The 26544-nt window shown below is 41.6% G+C and overlaps 1 protein-coding gene across 7 annotated transcripts in view; it reads left to right on the top strand.

Annotated features, from left to right (window-relative positions):
- Window positions 1-26544, top strand: part of SLC44A5 (solute carrier family 44 member 5) — a 745501-nt gene that overhangs the window by 584902 nt on the left and 134055 nt on the right. For 4 of the 7 annotated variants that reach the window (XM_085602261.1, XM_085602262.1, XM_085602260.1 and 1 more), the window contains exons 7-10: window positions 4854-4914; window positions 5998-6121; window positions 11331-11363; window positions 15984-16067. In XM_085602261.1, coding sequence (XP_085458387.1) covers window positions 4854-4914; window positions 5998-6121; window positions 11331-11363; window positions 15984-16067 — 302 coding nt within the window. The remainder of the gene's footprint in view (window positions 1-4853; window positions 4915-5997; window positions 6122-11330; window positions 11364-15983; window positions 16068-26544) is intronic. The other 3 variants (XM_085602266.1, XM_085602265.1, XM_085602264.1) reach the window with 1 other exon arrangement.

Raw genomic sequence — 26544 nt, forward strand, 5'->3', positions numbered from 1 at the left:
GGTACCTAGGGTACACTGTACAGGGTCCAATAAGGTGATCCTTACCAATTGTGTATGCACCTAGGGTACATGGAGTCCATTTTAAGGAGAGAGCAGACAGCCTGAGACCCTGAATGGCAGGATCTCAGGCCAACTAAGTCGAAAAACCAGCTAGACACTAGGCAAAAAGTTGGGGGTAACCATAGTCAGATATCCACCTTCCTACACCAGTAAGCATAATTGTAACTAAACCCGCTGCTTTCTTGGGAGCCGGGAGAACAACTCACCATTATTAATCAGAGCAGCACAGACATCTCCTAACAGACACGATGTAGCCTCAGGGAAAGCCTTGATGAAGGATTAGTTAGGAACACTTAGGGCCAGATGTACGACCATTGTGAATTGCGACTCGCAAATTGCGACAAATTGCAGGTCGCAATTTGCGAGTCACATATCACAATGTAGAACAGTGTCTCAGACACTGTTTGCGATTCCCAATGGGGTCGCAAATTGCCTGCCAATTGAATATTAATGAGGAACTCGCAATTTGCGACCCCATTGGGAATGGCTGGGCCTCCCAGGTATGGTGGTCTGCTGGGGTCAGCAGACCTCTATGTCTGGGACTTCTTTTAAATAAAGCAGTTTTTTAAATGCAGCCTGTTTTCCTTAAAGGAAAAAGGGATGCATTTAAAAAAAAGAAAAATTAAACAAATTTGTTTCATTTTTTAAGGGCAATAGTGGTCCCTGGGACCACTGCCTGCCCCTAAAAAATATTTCCCCCTGCATTCACAAATGGGAAGGGGTCCCCTGGGAGTGAGAAGTGTGGTAAACTGCGACTGTTTTTCAACCGCAATTACAGTTGCAAAACAGTCTTACAAAGGGCTCAGACTCGCTATTAGGAAGGGATGCCATTGGAACGTCCCTTCCTAATAGCAAGTCGCTAAACCTATTTAGAGAGTCACAAAAAAATGGTGACTCACTAAATAGGATTACTACATGGCCCATATGTATTTTGCATGCGCAAACGGGTCGCAAACCCGTTTGCGCATGCAAAATAGGGTCGTACATCTGGCCCTTGGTCTGGAAGTATATTTCCATGCACATTGCCTTGTATGCGAGCTCTCTCATTCAGTAGAAGGAGGACGGCCCCCAGAAGATCAAGATCTGTGATGCTCCCTAAAGTAAAAGGACCAGTTAAAAGATGGACTGATGTTTCGACCACATGAAACTGAGAAGCACCTGGCTTCTATGTACTACATTACTGTTCAACGCTGTTGTAGGAAGAGAGCCATACTAGAGCCTTGAAGAACAACAGACAGCTTGTGGCTTGACATGGCCTGTCCCCATGTATTACATTTTAAAGTTTTATAAGAGACAGGTGCCTTATTATCATACTTATGAAATTGTAGCAAATTTACATTTTCTGTCTGGTCCCCCTAGATGGTTTGCCTTTTACTGTACCCTTCCATTGCTGGTTTTAGAACTGTGGGTGCTGTGAACAGCATGTGTGTGATGTTCCTAAAATGATATTGGTGTCACCCCATTTATCTATTTAACCTTACTGTAAGGCCATAGATGATGGCACAGAAAACACACTAGTGGCATGGGAGAACATGTCTTATGTGGGCTACAGGTTATTTTTACATCACCCACATATTTGGCAAATATATGGCAACCAGAGTACTACTGTGTTCTAGCTAGGCTGCATTTCGAAGTACTGCAATAACACACAGTAAGGAAGAGTTCCTTTGCCATGAAGCAAAACAGATGTCTTATATATTAATAAGTCACCCCTAAAGTGTGGTTTGTTGGCTCGCACCTCAGCCTGTGGTGCACTTTTAAATTGCCATTTCAACCTTACAAACCTTGCCTTAACCTTCTTTTTAAACCAAGGAAGATCCTAATAGATAATAGAGCAGGAAACATGGTATTTAAAAAGTAGGACATGTGGATTTAAGTTTTACATGTCCTGGCAGTTAAAATCCCCTAAAGTCGTTTTTTGGTTGTAAAGCTATCTCTCCCTTAGAGTAAAGCTGTGCTGCCTTATTACATTTACCATGTGCCAACCTCAGATTTTGAGCAGACAGGAACGATGTTTACACTCAAATGAATTGTAATCTAAAATCCTCTTTAATGGTAAAGTTGGATTTTCAATTACTATTCTGAAAATGGCACTTTTAGAAAGTTGATTTTTCTCTGCCAAAATCAACTCTGCCCTTCTGCCAGTGTCCTGGGTCACCTGACTGTAAATGCCTCTCTTGCTGTGAGTTCTGTTCTGTTTTGCTATCAGACATGGGAACAAAGAATGCGTAGGTGTAAGGGGAGTGGGTCTTCCTCTCAGGATTGCTGAGAAGGAGCTGTAGCCTGCCTTGATTACACTTTAAAGGGCCCTGTCTGCAGCACACACAAAGGAACCTGGCACCAAACTGGCCGTGCATTTTTCCTCCTAGACAGTTTGGAGACAAATCCAGGGAAAAGGGAAAAATTGACTAGAACCAGTTTTGTGGGAATTTTCCTCACAAAGGCTTGAACAAGGTATAAAAGTTGCATCTTTTGAACTTCTAATCAGAACAGTCCTGGACCTTTGGAATATTTAGAAGGACTGCCATTGTTTCTGAGGATCTGGCTGGCAAAAGTGAGAACTCATCCTGAAGGAAAGGTGAAAAGATAGAAGTTTGGGCTCCGCCCAATAATGGACCACTTACGATAACCACCAATGCGAAGCTCCAGCAGAAATTGCTCTTCATGATGACAGTGACTGGCCACAATGATCAAACAACGTGAAGCTCCAGTGACGACCAGCTCCGCTTTACAGCAAGGACTGCCTACAACTTTGGACCTGCTCCTCATGCTGACAGCCTCCTCCTTTCAACACAAACAGCACCCTTTGATCCAGACTTAAAGAGGTAACTTTTTAGCTAGACTAACCTGGGCCCTGTATCCGCCGGTGCTCCATCGCTGTCGGCCTGAACTTGTGACTTTCCCCGGTCCAGCTCTACCAGAGGTTTGTGCTTCTTGGTACTATTTTCACCTAAAACTTTAAAAACTCATATCGTCAATTCTATTGAATGGATTTTGATAATTTTGCTGTCATTTTATTTATTAGCATTTACTTTATTTGTTTCTAAATCGGTTTGGGATTTTATTGGTGTGATGTTTTCACTTTATTTCTGTTTGAGTGCTGTATAAATACTTTACAGTTTGCCTCTAAGTTACATCTGCCTGCTTTGTACCAAGATACTAGAGGGTTAAGCCCAAGGGCGGCTCCTCTGCTATGGCGGAGGAGCGTCACCCCACTGCTTTCATGCATTGTGAAGAAGAGAAACATAAAATGATAGTAACTCCAAGTTATTATAATTTTATGCTTCCTGACGTGTCCTACTGCTTTGCTGCGGGCGGGTGTGCGGGACTGCTCTGCTCTCCGAGCTGAGCAGGGGAGGAGTGGTTTGCCCACTCCAAAGAGTGCAGTGACTGTTTGGTCGGCCCTCTTGGGCCAGTCATACACACTTCCCTGTTCTCCATGCAGGCAGCATTACAGCCTGCATGGATAACATGCCCACCCCTCCAGCCCCTGGCTGAGTGCCATGTCACTGTGCTCAAATCAATCACAACACTGCAATGCAGCGTTGCGATTGGCTCAGGGGAGGGAGCCTGGCTGCCTGCTTCCTGTTCCTGTTGGAGGCAGAAGAGCAGGACCAGAGAGGATGCTGGGCCCGGCCTCGAGGTAAGTTTAGATTTTTTTAAACTATTTTGCCCCCACCCCTGCACGTCACCACCCTTGACCCCCACCTCCTGCGGGCCCCCCTCGCGAAACACCTGCCTACCCCCCCACCTGTGAGTGAGCAATGCCGGCCACCGCTGGTTAAGCCCATGCTAATTTAGTGGCTTTTGTGGTTCACCTTCACAAGGATTGTGTTTATTATTTATTATTTGAATAGGGCTACCACTCCTCTCAACTAATAACCCAATTGCTTACAGACAAGGCCACCACTTTCCAGCAACTGGACATCTTTTCTCTCCCACACTGTCTGCTATGCCTTGCCAAGTACTTGTGCTCACTGTATCCGTGGTACTTAGTTGAATGGTTTGTGGAACAGAAATATGTCATTATTTGATAAAATCAATGTCCTTACATATACCCCAAATAAAGAGTGACACCATTAAAACTATGGGGCACATTTATCAAATGTTCATGCATCAAACAAAGTTGCTGTGTTGCATGGAATGAATGGAGAACACTGAAAAAGGGCATATCTACTAAGATGGTGCAAGGGTGTCTGCGTTATGGGCAGGATTGTTTTTGTGCAGGAAGGGAAGCCTGTTTGCACAAAAACAATACAAAGAGGGCATTTTCCTCTTTCTAATCACTATGCAGAATACATCACACATAGAAAGAGGAAGTAACGAGGAGAAAAAACACATGTTTCTCCTGATTACGGCTCTCTATGGTAGGTATACCGATATCAAGCAATTCCAGCTTTACAAACTTTAGTAAATCTGTAATTGCGTGAAATCCATGGGTGGATGCACGGGAATGCCCATGCTCCACCCATGGAACACCGAACTCTAAGAAATGCAACGCAATGCAGTTCAAGTTGCTGCATTGCAATACTTTTGTTTACAGAGCCACACAAGGCCATGCAAATCAGAACTTTGAGTGGGTTTGTACATCCCAAGCAAGCTATAGGCTGCCTTGCGTCACCTTGCATGACGCAAAGTAAATCTGTGACATGATTTCTAGGAGGGAACAACACCATTCAATGTTCAATATATATTGTTTCAACATTGAATGTAAAGAGATTTCATTTTGAACAACATTTACAAATTGTACTTGCACTGACTTCTGAACTAAAATAATCTTTCTATTTTTTTAGCGAATTACAGAGGTTCTTCGTGATGAAGATTGTCCCTCGATGATAATCCCGAGCAGGCCTTGTGAGTGATTTTCTTTATTGATTGGAAAATTATATTAACTACTTATGCGTGTAAAATAATTAATACTAAAGTATGAGGTATGACATAAACTAGTCACTTACACACTCAAAACAAATATTTGTGTACTTGCTTTGTGATACATTGAAATCATGACTATTTCTTTTGAGCCTTGAAAATGTTTATTAACCTGCTTTGCATGACCTGCCACCGCTATAAACTTTTTCATGTAGAAATTGTGGTTATCTTTTTTAGGTTTTCATTATTTCCTATACAAAGTCAGACTGCTATGAATGAAGATACAATAAAAAAATGTATACACAATAAAAGAACCATGGAAACATCTGCTAACAACATAAACAGAACGGCCCACAGGTTGCCATGAAATTTAGTAAATCATCTGTAGTGTGATTTTATTGGGCAATATTTAGAGTTCTCGAGAGGTTGCAGAGCCAATGATCTCTCTAGTGACTACCTTGTGCTAGATCAAGTAAACCTTTTCTATCTGCAGTGTTTGAATTTGTGCTGGTACACGTTTCTTGATGTCACCAAAATACATTATATTGTGTATTATTCATTATTATTGGTGACATGTAATTAAATAAAGTTTTGTGCAACTGTGAACTGCAAACCATGACTTAACTCTTCATTACGAGTGTGGAGAAAACCCTGATTCATTTGGTAACAGGAGTAACTCAGGGAATCGGAAATAAGAATTTGAGGGAAAACTTGCATCCTCTTGTGTTCCCAAGGACAAACAGGGCCTGGAGTTATGCAGGCCTGATGCCAAGCTGAGGAAAAACAAAAGCCAAAATGATGAACTCTTGGAATAATCTCAGCCTCTGGGGATTCCAGTCCATCATTTTGTTCTCTGTGCCGCGACATACATGCGCTAGCCATGTGCAATTCAGCCTTGGACCTGCTCCAATATGAACAGTTATCCTAATGCAAACCACAGCTTTTTGCAGTTGTACAAAGTAAGCTTATTCCATTTTCAGAACATCTGCTTCTCCCAAGATCCTCTTCTAATATTTTCAGACTTTATGATGACTTTTGATTATATTGACTTTTGACTTCTTTCAACAGTTCTAAAAAGATGCTTCCCAGATTTTACCACGAGGAATGGAGTGCTGACTGTAGGAAACAAAACAACCTTTAAAGATGGGAACGGGAAGATGAGGAATGTCACTGATCTCAGGGAGGCTGCTAAGTAGGTTTTGTGTCTTCGTTTGTTACATGTACGTTTAACCTCAATATCTGCACAAAAACATACAATGAGGATTGTATCTAATATACATGATTTATTTATTTATTTATTTTCTATAGGACAACCCTCAGTGTAATGTGGAATACATTGTGATTCAAAAGTATATTGATGCTAATAATTTGACAGACAACATTAATAAATATTTACACAGAGAGGGGTTATTTTTAAAGTAAGTCAAACATTCTTCAAAAATTTACACAAAACTGGAAATATGAACATATAAGGAATTTTTAAATAACAGCCAGATAAATTAAAATGAACGTTAATCACTGAAATGCACAGTTACATTCAAGTAGTGCAAAGAGTAGAAAGGGGTCTGAGTATGAAACTACCATGACTATAAAACATGTTATTGATAATATTTAACAGTGAATAAGTAAATTAAAACAGGATTTTAAGACATGGAGTAAATAGATAAACTAAAGGGAGTAATTACTGTTAACAGAATGTATATGTAGTATGGAATCCAGAGCGTGTATTAAATAGATTACAAGGTCCTATATAGAGGATACATTGTGAGTGTATATAAAGGAGCTAATTATTCAAAGTGGCAGAGCAAGTCCCTGATGCACTCTTTTCTTCTGTGTATTCTAGAGGTAGGCGCAGGGTGTGGCCTGTGACCAATGCCTGCATTCACTCACACATGCATCCTATCCCTGCCCCCCCATCCAGCCCCTGTGACGGCTCACCTTCTGCCATGGTTGCTGTGTGTTGGGTGCATGCCCTGTGTCTAAACACCTGTGCATCCCAAGAGACCCTGCAGCCAACCTGGTGTCTTAATCCTGCAACAGTCAAAATGTAATTTACTTGCTCAAGTGTCCTTGCAGCTTAGTTTATGTGGGCGAAACGGAGCGAAAAATTAGCATGAGACTCAATGAACATAAAAGCAACATCCATACTCGACAAGCTAAATCTCCTATCGCTAATCATTTTCAGCTCTTCCAACATAACATCAGCCAACTACGTTTTCTAATTTTGGAACAGGTACCGATTTTGAAAGGACGTAATAACACCCAGTTCATGTTACAAAGAGAAGTATACTGGATCAATAAACTGGATTCCAATAGTCCCAAAGGTCTTAATGAACGTTACGACCTTTGCTGCTTTTTGCAATGAGTCATTGACGATATACATGGAACAGATCACCCTCCTGGAACTGTTCTTTTTATAACTGATCTTTAACTCACTTATAATATTTGCAGTATTATTGATTTTGTACAAATAATTCATGTTCTGTTATTCATGACATGCCTCATTCCACATGTACAATTTTGTTAGCTCAGCCAGATTCATTTCCATGATCATTTGACATTTCTTGTTACCTTATGGTGAAGTTTCATGACAAACTACTTTATTTTTTGTTTCTCCCTCTTACTTTTATACACGGTGTCCTTTAACATCAGCCCCTATCTCACATCTTAACATCCGCTACACTCCAATTATTTTTCTCTATCTTTCTCTATTTTTACACTGAACCGGGGGTTCACTTTTCACTGTCTTCCGAAAACTATTCTTTTAACTCGCGTTTAACACGGTATACCGAACTACGAGTCTTTCTTCTCTGTAGTTCAAACATCGGATTTCCGCCGCGTTCACGCGCATTTATCATCACATACGGCCGGGAGATTTTCACTTCCGTCAACATCGATTGAGGCTAGACCATGTGCATTCTAATTTTTTTATGTTCTTTGTGAAATTTGCTAACAGTGGACTGCTTTTAGAGCTTTCCAACATTCACCTATCATGTGTCTTATTTTACTACACTTGAGAGATATTGTGATTAGTTAATAGTTTTGGTGGGTCTTGCACCACCAACATAATAGGTTAGAATACAGTTCACTGAGAAAGCTCTATGCCTTTGGGTATGGCACGAGCAGCACACTTTTCAGACAGAAATTTATGGTTGGCTCAAGCAGAACCAAACAGCATTGAAGTAAATAAACAGCACGCTAAAATTACCAGTCCACTTTCACCAAATCCAGAGAAAAAGAATAGGACATTTCTTTAAAGAGCGGTTTAAGTAAGGTGGAGACACAAATTAAAGTGAGTTGTTCTGAAAGCCAATTTTAGTCTGTGTACAGTACACATCCGCCACTGAAGGCTGCTCTTGTACCAAATTCAAAATGTTACCAGCACACTGTTTTGTTTTTCAGAGGCCAGGAGGGCAAGGGAAGGGTGAGTTGCCTTGCCTACCAGTATGCTTAAATGCTTTTGGTCTTCTCTTAGTCATATGGTGAGCTGCACAGCTCCAAGTGTGGGAAAGCCTGTCTGCCCCACTTCCTGATAGAGTCTAGAGCCCTAATTTACTGTAGACACAGAAAAGATTACTCAGTTTTTCCCACCTCTCCCAGGCTACCAGGGAAAGCTCTTAAGCACAGGCCACCAACCAGGGCTTCCACAGGGTCAAGTTCAACACACTACCAACTAGGCAACTGGTTCTATGAAGGAATTCCTTTCCTCTAGTGCTCAGGGAGAGAGACAATTTACCCAGTTTCAGGAAACAGCTTAAAACATACCTGCTTGTGTAATCATGATTTTCTAGGAGTCTGGCAGACCTTTTAGCACTGGGAAACCCATTGGGTAGCCAGGTGGCTTAAGAAATGCTTTTGAATTGAATGCTTCCATACACAATGGAACCCTTATTCAGCCTTTCATGTCCCTTACCTCAGTAATGGAGGTCAACCATGTGACCCTTGCAGAGCACTTCCTGTCCCTGCGTTCAGGTGGGGAACCGGAGACACTCCAGATTTATTCACAGGCAGGTCAGGCATGATTCTACTTCCTTCCAAGGTACAGGAATGGTATGAAAAGCTGTTTCTGTGATGTTATTTTATTTCGTGCGCTAGCTGGTGATTGGTGATATTCTGGATCTGATTTCCTCTGGGTCAGAATTTCCACCAACAGCCATCATACATTTGTGGCACTTCCCATCTTGCTTGCCTAGAAACTATCTTGAAGCATTTGACTAAGATGGCAGTAGTGGGGTTCCCCTCTTCAAGCTGCTACTCTAGCCCAGGTCCTCACGAATGGAAGTGAGGAACCACCCCTCTTCCTGATGTAGGAATAGCTCATTCATCCCTTCTGATAGTGGGAGAATAGGCTCTTTGTTTTGCTTCTTGTTCCCATCTACTCCCAAGTGGCACATTTACAGATAATTGTCTAGTCATTACCCCTTTACCATCGTTCCTGCTGCCAGAAGTAGTTCTATTGCTTAACAGGCAGAGGTAGATATGCCTCATCTAGGTCTAATCGCTGTCAGGTGGGAAGCTAAACAAAGCTGAATTAAGGACAACTGGAGCCTTCTAGCAGCACTAACTATTGTTTTAAAAGTTAACTTTCCAATAACTTTATCAAAAATCTACCTTTGCAACTGGACTGTTATATTAAAAAGGAAGAAATAAACAGCAAAAGGCGCACCACTTATACGAATGTAAGTAATGTCAAATTAGTCCATATACATCATATGTTTTCTTTTTCAAAAGTTCTTCTTTATTGTTCATTCGTTAAAGTGACATTTAAGAACAGCCAAAGCAGCCGACGCGTTTCGTCCAACTTGGGAATTCTTCAGGGCGTAAAGAACAGTAAGTCGGTATATGTTTGTTTTCTGGGGATTTCTAGAGCGTCAGTCAATGTCAATTTATGAGATAGAGAATAAGTCGATTAGGATGCAGATATATATCAGACAAATGGCAATCACTGGTCCCGTCTTTTTAGTATAACACCGAGTCAAAAGTTTATCCAATGATAAGGATAAAAGTCAAAGTCTTTAAAATGCCCGATTCCGCATATTCAAAATCCGGGACGGGACCCAATCCGTCAGTGGTCTGTAACGTTACCGACTTACTGTTCTTTACGCCCTGAAGAAGTCCCAAGTTGGACAAAACGCGTCGGCTGCTTTGGCTGTTCTTAAATGTCACTTTAACGAATGAACAATAAAGAAGAACTTTTGAAAAAGAAAACATATGATGTATATGGACTAATTTGACATTACTTACATTCGTATAAGTGGTGCGCCTTTTGCTGTTTATTTCTCACTTTGCCCCAGTGTCTGGGGAAGTATTGTGTCAGCGGGTACTACTCAAGAGCGCACACATAGGGTGAATTTGAACTATCACCAACTAACTTAATGGGCTAACTGATAATCCGGTGCTGTCCTAGAGGGATACCGCTGGCTTTGCTCCTTCTTGCTTATATTAAAAAGGAACTTTGGATCAAGTAAGAAATATAAAATGAATCTTTTATGTGCAACTAAGCATCTCTGTAAAAAGAAATCACTTTACCTTTCCACTGACACACAGCGCTTGGTAACTGCTCCTGTGCGGCTATATGTTCTTTAATTATTTATCATGTCTCACTTTTAGACATGAGGCAGTCAGGCCTGGGGCCTACAAGGGCCACATATGTCTTTCTTATCTGATGTATATAAGTAGGATATGCCACATCTCAGAGCAACGTCCTCTGTCATTTGGCACTACAGGGCTTCGGACTGCAGCCATCCAGTCCACTGTGGATATATCTTTCCAGTCATAAATGTGTGTGATGTAAATGTATACTGCAGCCCACATGAGACAATTAGTTCCCACGCCACTGATGCACTTCCTGTGCCAATATACTGTGGTCTTACTAAAAATTAGTAAGCCACTTGGGTTTAGCCAATTACAACTCTTGTTATGAGGGACAAAGCATGTGAAAGGTGAAACATCTGGGGAGGTCACACAGAAAAGCAACGTTACTACAACAATAATTATGAAATTGTAAGATTGTACTGCAGGATGTCTCTTGTAAATGTATGAATGAATGATATTTAGAGTATTTATTACCCTAAAGTAGGGTGTCTTAGTGCTAAGAAGGGATGCCAGAATAAAGCAATTAGCTCTGAGGGAAAAAACAAGATTTCAGATTTTGTCCATGATCAGTTGTGTTCATGTGGTTTGCTATGAGAATAGCATGGTAGGAATTTTAAAGCGTATGGATTGCAGCATGTTATGCTTACTTAAGCTAAATAAAAGGTATCAAGACCCATTGATGAAAGAGAACATTAACTAGAGTTGTTGTTCAAATGTTCTTAGTTTGGTTGTCCACAGGTCGGTGTTGCAGATGCTTGTATAATATCAAATCTGGTGTTTTATCAACAATCTATTTTATTTTTTAGCCGTGTTACTGCAGTCCATCGTGCAACTCTAAGGTTTCAAGTTCATTCGTGCAAATGAATGGCTGTTTTCTAGAAATGCTTGCCGAGGTTCAGCTAGAACAGAGCAGTGTCTGTAATGGAGCACATTTCGTACTTCATCCATACACAGCATAGTCCAGGGCAGAAGTGTGCAACACCCTTTCTTCCAAATTCACCCATTGCTTTGAAGGTCATTCTTTAAGTTATTTTATGTTTTTCACACCTAACACTAGAATTTCCAAATTGCAGCGGCGGCAGCCTTGCCCAGCAGCAAAACGCACAACTGAACTGTAAGAATCTGGTGCAGACTGTATTATCTGCTAATTTGGGATTGTGCAAGGTTTGGAAATTAGGAAGTGCAACATTTTCACCCAGTTGTAAGTTCGACACCTGGGAATGGGGAAGAACACACTAATATCATGCGTTATTCCCCATTTTGAGATACACAAACATTCATGTGCTGCAAATTGTGGGAGCAAATACTTGCAATTTATGCACAAATAACAATCCTATTTTACACATACACAGGGTTGTGAGGGCCCGTCTGCATCAGGGCCCAAATGCGCCCTCACTACTCAAAATGAATAAACTACCACACTTTTTTCAGACACCTTGAACTGAAACTAAACTACTTGAGACTTCAAAGATTTCAGTACTGAAATTCAAGTGGGATTTGAAGACTGCTAATTAACAATGTTGACTGACCGGTTAGATTTAATTTCCTAATTTGATTTACACGTTTTTGTTGGTGAGACACTTTATCATCTATAAAAATCCAAAGATCCAATAGTATTGCACATTATTGCACATTTCTGCACCAGAACAAAAGTTTTGTCAACAAAAAGGTATTGCTCTGTTTTAGACATGAACCAGTGTGTGTTCTGCTGCATTCCCTAGGTCACATGCATCTTCATTCATTGAACTTCAGTCAACTTGCTGAAATATTTGGTAACACTTTTTGTCATAAACTGTGTTTCGTTTTGCTTGTACCCTCTGTTAAAGTATGTACGAAGATCAGGCTACCTCCTGTACGTATCAAAATTAGAATGAATCAAGTGCGTATAAAGATCTAAGCGACTCGATATGTGTGACGACCAGGCTGCCTCCTTTATGCTTGAAAATAAGGATACCGTCTATATATATTAAAATCTGACTGTCTCCTGTAAGGGTGTATGAAGGCCAGATTGTATTCTGTACATATGAGCATCAGGATGCCTCCAGATTGTAAGAGGGTCAGGCGGTCCCCTTTAGGTGTGAAGATCTGGCTGATTACTGCATAGATGAAGATCAGGCGGTCCCCGGTGTATATGAAGGGCACGCCGACTCCTGTTTATGTGAAGAGCAGGCTTACTCCTGCAAATGTGAAGAGGCTCAGTCTTGTCTGATTTAATATCAGGTTATCTTCTGGAAGTCTCTAGGATATGCTTTGTGATTAATTAGATAGAAGCAGGTTGAGGCAGAGGAGGTCAGTTTCTCTTATTTAGGTTTGTACTGGTCTTTAAAAAGGAACATCATCAGATTATTTCTTAATAATAGGAGGATAGGAACAGCTGCATTGGCAATAGGGGTCTTTTTCCAGATTTTGGATATAAATAGCAAATGTCTATCTTTTGGCCATTTCATTTAGCATCTCTTTTCATTTTGGCGATGCCTGAGCTCCTGGTTTGGTGGTATCTGCCTGAGGATTCTCTTTTCCAAACTAGTTAAGCAGGCGAGCCCTCTCCGATGGCATTATAGCTGATGCATCTGGTCTAGAACGATGCAGCCTGGACTGAGGCTGAATAGTTCCTAAAATGTTGGGTTAATGTGGTTGAACATCTGAAGGTCTTTCGTGAGCCCTGCTGTGGTATGTAGCATGTTGGCGGTGGTGAGTGTTGAAGCCATCTAGGGACTTATCAGATAGTCAAGATTGAATATGTGGTTGTTTGAAGCAGTTGTTCAGTAGCTCAGCACCTGACCTCCAAATCTAGATTAGATCGAGGCAGGTTTTGAGTCAATGAATGTTGTGAGCTCAATAATTGTTTTAGGAAGAGTATGTAGGAAGAGCAGGTTTTCTCCTATTTCTACGAAGATCAATTGGATTTCTCTTTAGATGAAGATCGGTTTGCCTCCTGTATGTATGAAGATCGCGCTGCTATATCCTCTGTATGTATGAAGATCACGCTGCTATACCCTCTGTATGTAAGAAGATCACGCTGCTATACCGTCTGTATGTATGAAGATCACGCTGCTATACCGTCTGTATGTATGAAGATCACGCTGCTATACCCTCTGTGTGCATGAAGATCACGCTGCTATACTGTCTGTATGCATAAAGATCACGCTGCCATACCGTCTGTATGTATGAAGATCACGCTGCTATACCCTCTGTATGCATGAAGATCACGCTGCTATACCATCTGTATGTATGAAGATCACGCTGCTATACCCTCTGTATGTATGAAGATCACGCTGCTATAGCCTCTGTATGTATGAAGATCACGCTGCTATACCCTCTGTATGTATGAAGATCACGCTGCTATACCGTCTGTATGTATGAAGATCACGCTGCTATACCCTCTGTATGTATGAAGGTCACGCTGCTATACCCTCTGTATGTATGAAGATCACGCTGCTATACCGTCTGTATGTATGAAGGTCACGCTGCTATACCCTCTGTATGTATGAAGGTCACGCTGCTATACCCTCTGTATGTATGAAGATCACGCTGCTATACCGTCTGTATGTATGAAAATCACGCTGCTATACCGTCTGTATGTATGAAGATCACACTGCTATACCCTCTGTATGTATGAAGATCACGCTGCTATACCGTCTGTTTGTATGAAGATCACGCTGCTATACCCTCTGTATGTATGAAGATCACGCTGCTATACCATCTGTATGCATGAAGATCACGCTGCTATACCATCTGTATGTATGAAAATCACGCTGCTATACCGTCTGTATGTATGAAGATCACGCTGCTATACCCTCTGTATGTATGAAGATCACGCTGCTATACCGTCTGTATGTATAAAGATCACGCTGCTATACCCTCTGTATGTATGAAGGTCACGCTGCCATACCGTCTGTATGTATGAAGATCACGCTGCTATACCCTCTGTATGTATGAAGATCACGCTGCTATACCATCTGTATGTATGAAGATCACGCTGCTATACCGTCTGTATGTATGAAAATCACGCTGCTATACCGTCTGTATGTATGAAGATCACGCTGCTATACCCTCTGTATGTATGAAGATCACGCTGCTATACCGTCTGTATGTATGAAGATCACGCTGCTATACCCTCTGTATGTATGAAGGTCACGCTGCCATACCGTCTGTATGTATGAAGATCACGCTGCTATACCGTCTGTATGTATGAAGATCACGCTGCTATACCGTCTGTATATATGAAGATCACGCTGCTATACCCTCTGTATGTATGAAGATCACGCTGCTATACCCTCTGTATGTATGAAGATCACGCTGCTATACCATCTGTATGTATGAAGATCATGCTGCTATACCGTCTGTATGTATGAAGATCACACTGCTATACCCTCTGTATGTATGAAGATCACGCTGCTATACCCTCTGTATGCATGAAGATCACGCTGCTATACCGTCTGTATGTATGAAGATCACACTGCTATACCCTCTGTATGTATGAAGATCACGCTGCTATACCCTCTGTATGTATGAAGGTTGAAATGTTTCTTGTTTCTATAAAGAATATACTGCCTTCCGTGTGTATGAAAATTAGGCTACCATTATTGTGTATAAACATCAGCCAGCTGTCTGCTAGCATGAAGATCAGAATATCCCCTCTATGTATGAAAACCATGGTTTCACCTGTATATATGAAATGTTGGCTGTCTCCCAGCTGTATGACTGAAGATCTGACTGAAACCTATGAGCAAAGTATGGGGAGTAGACTGTCTCCTGTTTATATGGAGATGAGACAACCATATGCATGTATAAATATCAGACTACTGTATGTGCAAAGATTAGACTGCAGGTTGCATGTATGAAAATCAGGCTGCTTTCTGTATGTGTGAAGAGCAGACTGCTTAATGTTTGTATGTATAAAGACAAGGCTGAATCCTGTATGTATGGAGATCAGGCTGCAATATGTATGTGTAAGACATCAGTTCTGTATCTCTCAAGCTCAGGCTGTCGCCTGCATGTATGAAGATCCTTCATGTGTGAGAACAGGCTATCTTTAACACTGTTTCCAAGTGCTTCTTTCAAATGGGAAAAGACCTTTGGATCCTTTTCCAAAACAAAATGAAGGACGATGACTCATTTTGCTTTACCTTTAGTTAAAGAAGATGTATTGACAGCATGCCTAAAAGGGAAATATGTTCCTCGAGGTTGTTGGCTCTTCTTAGACTCTTTTCAGCTTGATTTAACTTTATTGATGCTTTTCTCAACATAGACATAGAGCTGTTGCATTTTGGCATTACCTTTTTGTGACAAAAAAAACTAAATAACTGAAAACTTACATTTTAAGCACTGCTTCACTAAAACCATTGTGTACACAAGTTTGCATGTTCAATAAATGCTTTGTTTGCTGACATTGTGCTTGTTGTTGGCTGTGTTCATATATTGTGCGTGGCTCTGAAATGCTCCTGTTTCTCTTAAAGTGGCATCAATAATGTTCTCGATGCAAGATCGATTGGGATGAAAGTATTTGAAGATTATGCCCTATCGTGGTACTGGATCTTGATGTAAGTATTCATGCTTTTCTGTGTTATTATTAATTTAATATTTATTTGTACAGATTCACTAAAAGTGTGAACAAGCTTGGGGTTGGGATGATATCAGAGATATCTTACACTGGTGGTGATAGTGACAGTGTAGTTATTGTTAGGCCTGAGTTTCCACCAGGAAGGCATTTTGGGTTTCCTATTCACTTTGACACTGTGCCCTAAATCTGCATGAAATTTCCCAAAAATGGCTTCCATTTTGCATCCCTTATGGTAGGTTTCACACTGATTAGTCAATCAGGGCTTGGGGGGTGGTGGTCCCAAACATTTCCGATTCTACTCCCTTCAGGAACGTTTATGTTTGCTCATTGTTACAGGCGGGAAATGGGCCAGGGACTTCCCTGTGGGGTGGGGGTAGAAGGACTGTGTGGCAGGGTAGGGGAGAGAAAGGGAAGAATAGTTTTGCAGGGCAAACAAAGAAAAACTTTATCAGGGACCATGGCATGCGATTTTGGCTGCATGTGAGATTTTACTGGTCAAAAATACCAGAGTGAAAAATAGTTCTGCCGTTCCTGCATCTAGGAAAACCTGGCGCTGAAACACCAAACCAGTCATGATCAGTGAAGAGAGTTGTCATGATCAGTGAAGAGAGTTTCCATATGGTAATTCCACTCCACCCGAGTCATAAAATGTCAGGAGTGATGTAATATGTGAGGTCATAAGCAGTGCATGATGGGTTTGCAAGTTATAGTTTTTTCACTAAACTATAATTGGCATATTTTAGTGTTTTATTTGTTTTGTAAATTAGTCTCATTCCAACACCTACCTATAACATCTCCTTAACCATAGTTTTTTAAGGAATTTCAGTTTTTTTAAAGTTAAGTGAATGTCTTAGCACTTAACCACATAACTTAACTATAACTCTTCTTTAAACTTTGCTTTTTTCAGTGAATAAAAAATCTATCTAATCAATCTATCTATCTATCTATCTATCTATCTATCTATCTATCTATCTATCTATCTATCTATCTATCTATCTATCTATCTATCTATCTATCTATCTATCTATCTATCTATCTATCTATCTATCTATCTATCTATCTATCTATCTATCTATCTATCTATCTATCTATCTATCTATCTAGCTATCTATCTAGCTATCTATCTATCTAGCTATCCACCCACCCCTCTATCTAGCTATCCATCCACCCCTCTATCTATCTATCTATCTATCTATCCATCCCTCTATCTAGCTATCTAACTATCTATCCATCCCTCTGTCTAGCTAGCTAGCTATCTATCCATCCCTCCGTCTAGCTAGCTATCTATTCACTGAAAAAACTAGGTTAAAGGGATGTTATAGTTAGGTGAAAATGTCAATTAAAACATACTGTTTTAAACGATGAAAACCACTGAAATGTACCAGTTATAGTTGTCTCAAGTTACTATAACCCGTGCCCTACTATAATGGCACCTCCTACTAGGCTTTCCCTATTGTGCACCCTTATATCTATTTTTTACATTTTTTTCTCAGGACTCAGTCCTGAGTCCTAAGATGGCTGTTGCCACATCTCTTTGATGTGGTGGCAGCCAATCAGTTCTCATCTTGAATAGGAGCTAGGGAAATGTGTTTTCAATATTTCTATATGAAAACAAGAAAATTAATTTTTTTGTCATTTAAAATTGATTGTCTTAAAATTCCTTTATTACTTTTTATAGGAAGATCTACACTCTAGTGGTGGAGATCACCACAAACAGGTGGAAAGTCACTAATAAGAAATGTAAACTTGTAAATTCAGTTGTAGAATCCCTCACTTTCTTATTTGAGAGGGGGAGACTCAAAAGTCTACATTTAAGTGCACATCTACTCATGGGAATGCTAAATTCCATCCATGAGGAGATTCTTTTAGATGTAGGTGTAGATCTACACGAGAGAAAAGTTACACATGTAAGCTTACCTTTGTGAAAAGGGTCCTAGCATTTCAATTATCAACCCAGAAGTAGTGCCTGTGGAGGCGTAGTAGGATACAGTTTATCTTCTCTATTAATAAATGACATTGTGGCATAACATGGGTATCCATTTCCGCCATGTCAACACTTATGATTTCTACAGCATCAAGAGACTGAACTCTTTCTGCACATCCCTAATATGCGTACCTTATCACCAGGAAAGTAGATCACTGACTTCAAGTTCGAAGGCTGGCCTTGCTCCAATTCTGTGTTTCATTTTCTGAGGTCAATATATTGAGTATTAAATGAGCACCAAGCTCTGAATGGCTCACAGGACAGTGATAGTGCCACCCTCCGGATCCTCCTCGTCCAGTCTGTCACAGGATCTCCACCAGAAACCTTCAAAGCTTGAATCTGCCAGGAAAGAGGCAAACATGACCTGCTGGAGCAGCAATTACATCACTATTACAGTAGGGTCAGTTTGTTTACTTGATCATACAGATCATGGATATAATGTTGGCGAATTACTCAGATTCTTTGCCTTTTAGACTTAGGTATGAAATAAAACGGCGACTAAACTACTTGGTTAAAGTCAAACAGCAAATTACTTGCCTTGCACCCTAGTAAAACGGCTGGTTCTACAAAGTGTAATATTGCGTAACAAACTTTTTTTGTACAACGTGCTTGAACCTTCAGTAATAATTGCATATATTTAAATCAGCAATTAGCCCTTTAAAAGATTTTAAATAAATATATTTTTGGGACAAATATGCAAGTAATGGGAGTTCACATGAAGGATAGATGTAAAATAAATCAAGCATTTAGTTCAGTTAACTGTGTCTTTCATCAAAATGTATTATTTTGCTTGTGCCTACACTTTTCCTGATCACATTTTTTAAATTAAAAAAGCAGTATTTACACCTTATCCAGCACGTCTGGAAAATATAGGTATATGCCAACCTGGGGTCATATTACAAATAGGGTGCGCTTTACCTTTCAGCGTCACGGCGCTCCTTTAGAAAAAAGGGCTGCTAGACCCAAACAAGAACTGTGTGCCATATTTTGATGAATGTGCTGCCAGGGCGGCTGCGCATCAGGTGCAATACAGAGCTCCATGTTGCTCTGCGCAGGCGCACCTGTACTTTGAAGCGGGGAGAGAGATCCTTTTGCAGGCAAGTGCCCGTTGGGCCGCTGGGGCACTTTCCTTAATACGGTCCCTAGTGTCACCCTCTCCTTTAGATGTGTTTTTTATTATGTAACGTAAATACGTTACAAAATAAAAAAAACATCTAAACTATGCAGACGTTTTTCTTAGTTCCAGAGAAAAGTCAGAAGAAATAAAGTTACTGACAAGAAAGGCATATAGAAAAGTAAGCTAAAATGGGTACAGTTAATCCGACAATGTCGCTGTCAACAATGACAATACCTTGTCCTTGTTCCTCTTTCTAATAGTTAAAAGTTCGGCAATATGAAAATGCAGTAAAATGTTTCATTGCATGTCCAATGCTGCCATCGTGTGGCAATGTAATTCAATTATTGTATCATATGTGAAACCGTGACACCGCAAACTATAAGAGCGCTCAGGAATAAATAAGCATGTCACACACACAGATATCAATGAGCATGCCAGGTACTGCAGCGGGAACATGTGAAAGCTGTTGTTTACATATTCTGTGCGTTTAACACTTTAATTGAAGTTACAAAGACGTAGAGAAGACAGAAAGTGCAAAAACAAACGTAATTCCGTCAGCAACATTTTCCTATCAAATGAGTCCCTGTGAGGGAGCTCTGAGGCGTTAGTGATGACGATGCGTGCGCAGTGCAATCAAACCCAGAATAATGGCAATGTAAGGAAGGAAACACAACTCGATTTCTTAGAAAATAACACAGGTTCCCGGATAAGAGTGAAACGTCTTTGTGAGCAACGTTTTTGGGTGTTTATTACGAGTCACAGCGGTCGAAAGGCATTAAGAATAGTACTGGAGCTGTGATGCTGCATGCAGTGAGGGCGGGGTCAGTGAGCGTGGGGGCGGGGTCAAAGGTGTGGCTTAAAAAACTAAATATTCAGTACGTTTTTTTGGTCTTTCACCTTCAGGTAGTTACATATAATATAGCGCATAGCTTAAATAAAAAATACATTTTAAAAATTACGCTAATCAGTAGGAATTGCACTATGGTACATTATGACACCTTTGTTAATGCACTGCAGAGGTCTGTATGTAACCAGAGAGCCACAGAATTACATCTTGGTTGCAGTGGAGAATAGTGACTTGTGTATTTTTTGTGCTTTGAGGTCCTAACCTGACACAGAAAGCACTGTTAGTCTGTAAGTCATTATTTTAAACTTGCATTGCACACAGTATTAGATAGACTACTACAAAATGCGCAAAATCTAAAATGGTGCTTCCAAAATATAGATTTTAGTAATACCCAGACTGTACGTAATGCAATTCTTTTTATACAACTGTCCCTTAAAAGCACACACCTCACAGCTCAGCTAGTAACTCCCTTGCACCACCACTTAAAGAATAAATCTTTGTCATCACAAAGCTTCAAGTGATTCCATCAATTAACCCCTTCGCCGCGCAGCAAATTCTGCCGCGGTGCGAGGGGGAGCGGGGCTGGGCGTGGCGCTCAGGTACCCACGACGGCTCCCGGCTGTCATAAATCACGGTGGGCGTTTGCTCATGACGGCCGGGAGCCGTCCGAACCCCACCCACTAATTAATTCGCCCGCACAGGCGGTGAATTAGCTGCGCGTAGGCGGAGCGGCAACGGTCAGACGGCTCCCGGCCGTCATGAGCTCACGACTACCATGACTCATGACGGCCGGGAGCCATCCTGAGCACCCATGGGGTTAAAGCAGGTACTGGCTCTCAAGCACCCTTTACATTCACAGATTAACCAGTTGCGTACATTCGCATTTCATTTAGGCAAGCAGGGCACTCTGGCAACAAGCCTTATTTCATATTTAGATATCCCCCTGCCTTCAGTTTCACAGCACAGGAGACTCCTTAAATGGCATTTCAGTTGACTTAACCGTCCCAGGGCGATTTTCTATTTACAAAAAGTAGCGGAAAGTTTTTTCAGAAATTAAAAAAGTATGGGCATGTTTGATGAATACAGGCCCCAGCTAGGCCCGCAGGACACAAGGGTTCGCTCTCCTGTAATGGAATCTACAAGGAAGTTGGCACGGAAACTGCAAAGTACAAAGACAAAGTTTATTAACCCTTAAGGGTGGTCCTACAATCCATACAACACCCTTCGGTATTGCATAGAGTAGCACACCGAACTTGCGAACACAGTCCCCTTTTATACACAACAGAGGGGCTCATAAGTGGGTGGATACAACATGAGGCGAAGAACATTACCTTTTATGGACATTTTCGATACAGAATCAATATGTGGGCGGAGTTTACACATCTCTAAGCCCGCGATAACATGGTCGAGCGAGGATTAACTGATAACAGATGTGGTCAAGCCTGGGCATGCGCCAGACGGACAAAGGAGCTATTTATAGACTGTTACTAGGAAGATTACAAGAGCAACTAACACGAAGATAGGACTCTTCTCGTGCTGAGCACGTGGAGACATGACAATACAAAATGGAGTCCAGACTTTAGTCAACATAACGAAAGGAACTCGGTCCTAAAGGGGAATCCATGTCTTTAGTGAATGCTTAATCACATCGTTGTTTCAATTTTCAACAGACGACCCTTTCAGCATTTACTGAAGACATCCGGTTTATTAGAATAATCATCGTATATGTCAATTTTCATCATTTCTTTTATTTCTTTAGTTAAATGTTTCTGGTAAGTGACATTGGCAATAGCTTTCTTATCAGGAATACAGAGTGACATACATAGGGAACAGAGTAAAGGACCACATTGGATACAAATACAACAGGAAAACAGAATTGCTACAATAATACAGAGACCAGTTAAAACCTTCCACCCCCATGTGGTGATCAATGCCCAAAACCATCCAGAAAAGGTCCAAGTGCCATTTTCTGTATGGATTTCAGCTGCAATTTTATGTAACTTGTTAATAGCATTATAGACTGATGGCGTGTGGTCAGGAATAAACACACAACAACTACTTCCGATAATTTTACATGCTCCACCTCGGTCAGCTAACATAACATCTAACACCATACGATTCTGCAATGCAACAATTCTAGTGATTTTTTTATTCTTCCGTAAGATTCCCAAGAGCAGCAGCGGTTTGATTTGTCACAGCCTCTACAACTCTTGTTAACCTTCGAACTTTCCTACTATTTAGGGCAGCTCCAACAAAGAAGAACAATCCTAAATTAAAATCAATATACTGCTGCAGACTAGTATCAGTCTGGTCAACATCATCAATAGATAGAGTACGTTTATACCTATTTACAGTCACATTATTCAACAACTTCAAATCTTTATGATAAGATGCAGGTGCCAAAAATACAGGAGGTAATAGGAATGCTACGTAACATACTCCAGACCAACCGGCTGGCAAACGATAATAACCTTTATTTCCACATACGAAGTACGTATTATGGGATGCTAAGAAGGTACTGTTATTCAACCCGTCGATGTTCAGGATAGTGATACAGTCACTAACACCAACAGGAATATAACCCACACTCTGGACACACAGGTCCGCTTGAGCTTGTGCCACTTGAATCACGAATCGGTCTTTCCCCACAGTGTCCCTAGTGTTCGTGAAAATATAGGGAATCGATTCATTGTCTGGTCGATACTCTTCCCATTCCCAAATTGTCCCATTCGCTTGTGGATAACCATCTTTATCTTGATGACATTCCCTATTAAGTCTGAAAAGTAACCGTCCCACTGTAGGTTTCCGAGTGGCAAAAAGCAAAGTGTACCATGCTCTACAAGAGCCATTATGAGAAAAAGGAAGAGGTATGAACGGAGTTCCTCCTTTCTTCTGGTGAGCTGGCATCATGCCACATATCCAACAGTTCGTAGCATTAGTGGCAACATGAGTATGATGCAACATCTGGATGAAAGTGTTATTCAAATAAGACTGGCGATGCTTCAACTCTTGATACGGAAGGGTATAAAAGTAGTGCTCCTCAGGCACTGGAGTAGTCAAAACAAGCAACTCTCGAGCAGGAGTCACATCCTCAACAAACCATGTGGTTATCCCAACAATAGCTACTGTAAGAATAAAACCTGTTGCACAAAGGATTTTCTTTTTCTCCATCTTAGAACGAAAAATCAATATCTTCCTGAAACTAAAAGGTTGTCAGAACTCTTCCCCTTAGGCAGCGGTTGATTTCTTCACCAGCGGGCCAAGACGGGTGTCGCTACACTAATGCAGGGCTGATCCCCCCCCTTGCCACATTGGCTCTCCGTTTCACTAACCTAAGGGCCGTTCTGACAACTTGCCCTGATACTGAAGAATTCACTTCCTTGGTCTGAGATGATATCGTCTTCCTCCAGGAATCACATGGTCCGGAAAGAGCTCCTCAGTGTCGTTCGGTTCCACAGCACGGTCTTTCTCCGCAGTCAGAATTTCTCGATGGTCGGTCAATACAGCAGGCTCCACCAATCCAGGCGGCACTTTACGACAGTGCAGGGAATGGATCCAGTTCTTTCGGTTGGAAACCCGCACAGCCGTCCTCGTTGCAAGTAAGACTTGCTCAGGACCAACCCATCTCGGCTCCAAGCTGTTCGTCCTTTCAAAAATCTTCAGCATAACATAGTCTCCAGGTCGGAGACTATGACCTTCGCCTGTGGACCGATCAGGGAGCGCCTCTCGGACCTGTTGATGAATAGAAACCAAGTTATCCGTTAACTGTGCCAGATAATCATTCATCATTACACAAGGTACATCATACACAGCCTTAGGTCTTGGTGGACCCCAAATATTCATTGGGCGTCCAAAAACGATCTCATAAGGCGTGAGACCGGTTCGAGAATGTGGTATCAATCTAATTGACAATAATGCCAGCGGTAAGGCATCTGGCCAAGTCAAAGAAGTCGAAGCTTGGATCTTAGCGATCTTGAGCTTCAGCGTACCATTATACTTCTCAACCAGTCCTGCAGACTGAGGGTGAAACACTGCATGAAACTTCTGGGTAATGCCTAGACCCTTCAGGACATACTTTATAACATCCGCTATAAAGTGAGGTCCGTTATCACTCCACAGCAGTCTACAAACACCATATCGAGGGAAGAACTCCTTCAATAGCATCTTGGCTGTAGTCATTGCAGTATTATCTTTCGTAGGGTATGCCTCAACCCATTTACTGAAGGCACAAACCACTACTAGAACATACTTCAAATTGTTACAGCGTTCAAGCTGGATGTAATCCATCTGCAAAACCTCAAAGGGTGCAGTAGGTGTCACAAATCCTCCTGCTGGAGTTGGAGTACCCTTTCCTGGGTTATACCTCAGACAAATCATACAGGTCTGCACTACCCTCTTTGCCATGCTAGCAATCTCTGGATGCTCCCAGACTTGAGTAAGCAATTTTACAATTGCGGAAGCTCCAACATGTGCTAGCCCATGTGCCATCTGAACCATAGGTTGTACAAAAGCTGTGGGTAACTTCCATCTATCCATCTGCTTATTTCTCCAACAACCCTCATCATCCAATTCTCCATCATTGGACCATTGCTCCCGTTCTTTGTCAGAAGCGGTCCTCTGTATTACCAGCACTTCTCTCTTTGCATCGTGCCATCTTTCTACCTGCGACTTCACTACATACATGGCAGTAGCACCAGGCTGCATTGCAGTCTCCCGTGCCACCCGGTCTGCCAAAGCATTCCCTTCTCCAACTTTATCAACCACTTTCTTATGGGCACTACATTTAATTATAGCAATCTTCTTCGGATATGTCAATGCGGTCAAAAGGTTGTGAACTAACTCTCCATGCATTATCTGTACTCCATGCGACGTTAGAAACCCTCTCTCCTTCCAGAGTAGGCCGAAATCATGCGCTACTCCGAAGGCATAGCGACTATCTGTATAAACATTCACACACAATCCTGTACTGAGCTCACATGCTCGTGTTAATGCTATAAGTTCCGCTGCTTGAGCTGATTTCTGTGGTATGCGTGCTGTCTCCACTATCGTTTGCAGTGTGGTAATTGCATACGCTGCTGAAGTCGTACCATCTGGTAGCTTCAGGCATGATCCGTCCACCCACAATTCTCCATCAACATCTGGAAAGGGCGTATCTTGGAGATCAATACGACCCTTTGTCTGTTCCTCAGTCACAAGAATACAATCATGTGCTTTTCGTGCTTCAGACTGAGTTTCCGGAAACGGCAACAATGTAGCCGGATTTAACGTTACACACCTCTTTAACGTAATATGAGGAGCAAAAAGCGTCAACTCATATCCCGTTAAACGGGCACTGGTCAAATGCTGCGTTTTTGTCTGATTAAGCAGGGCATCAACAGCATGGGGGACTAATACCAACAGTTTGTGAGATAACACAATTCCCTCGCTTTGGCGTATTGACACAGCTGTCGCCGCAACCGAGCGAAAACAACCAGGCAATGCTCGGGCAACAGGATCAAGTACAGCCGAAAAATATGCACAAGGGCGCTGCTTGCCGCCGTGCATCTGCACTAAAACTGATAATGCACATCCATCTTTCTCATGCACATACAGCGAAAAGGGTTTTGTATAATCAGGGGTCCCTAACACTGGTGCTGAACAAAGGGCCTGTCGCAATTGCTGGAAGGCAATGGCACACTCATTTGACCAGGGAAGCGGAATAGGTGTGTCTTTTGTCAAAAGGGCTAATAATGGCTTGGCTATGTGTGAAAACCCTAATATCCATTGCCTACAAAAAGAAACAAGACCCAAAAAGAAACAAGACCCAAAAATGCACGCACGTCCTTCTGTGTGGAAGGCACTGGCGTGTCCAAAATTGCTTGAATACGATCTGGCGTGAGTGCACGCCCCTCCTTAGACAAAAGGTGACCCAAATAAGTCACCTTTGGTCTACAGAATTGCAATTTCTTCCTCGATACTTTGTGATTGTGAAATGCCAAAAAGGAAAGCAAGGATAACGTACTCTTCTCACACAGCTCAGGAGTGTCAGCCGCCAACAAGATGTCATCGCTTGACTGTAAATGCTAGGGCTTTCTGTGTAGCCCTGAGGAACTCTACAAAATCGATAAGACCTATTATTCAGAGTGAAACCAAAAAGGTATCGGCTATCAGGATGAATAGGGATCGAAAAGAAGGCATTTTTCAAATCAATAACCGAAAACGTGGTCGCCGTTGGCGGGACCAAAGTGAGCAACGTCGTGATATCAGAAACCACTGGATACTGAGGTATCACGATCTTGTTCACCACCCTCAAATCAATGATAAACCGATAAACCTTGGCATCCGTATCTTTCTTCAAGATGGGTAAAATCGGACTGTTACAGACGTTGTAGGGAACTTCCTCCACTACTCCCACCTTAATCAAATCCTGCACAATCTGTATAAGGGCCTCCTCCCCCTCCTGGGAAATACGATACTGAGGGAGGCGTGGTAACACCGCACCCTCCTGGACACTAATGTGGACAGGCGGA

Source organism: Triturus cristatus, chromosome 4_2 (genome assembly GCF_964204655.1).
Source record: "Triturus cristatus chromosome 4_2, aTriCri1.1, whole genome shotgun sequence".
In the NCBI taxonomy this organism is placed as follows: domain Eukaryota; kingdom Metazoa; phylum Chordata; class Amphibia; order Caudata; family Salamandridae; genus Triturus; species Triturus cristatus.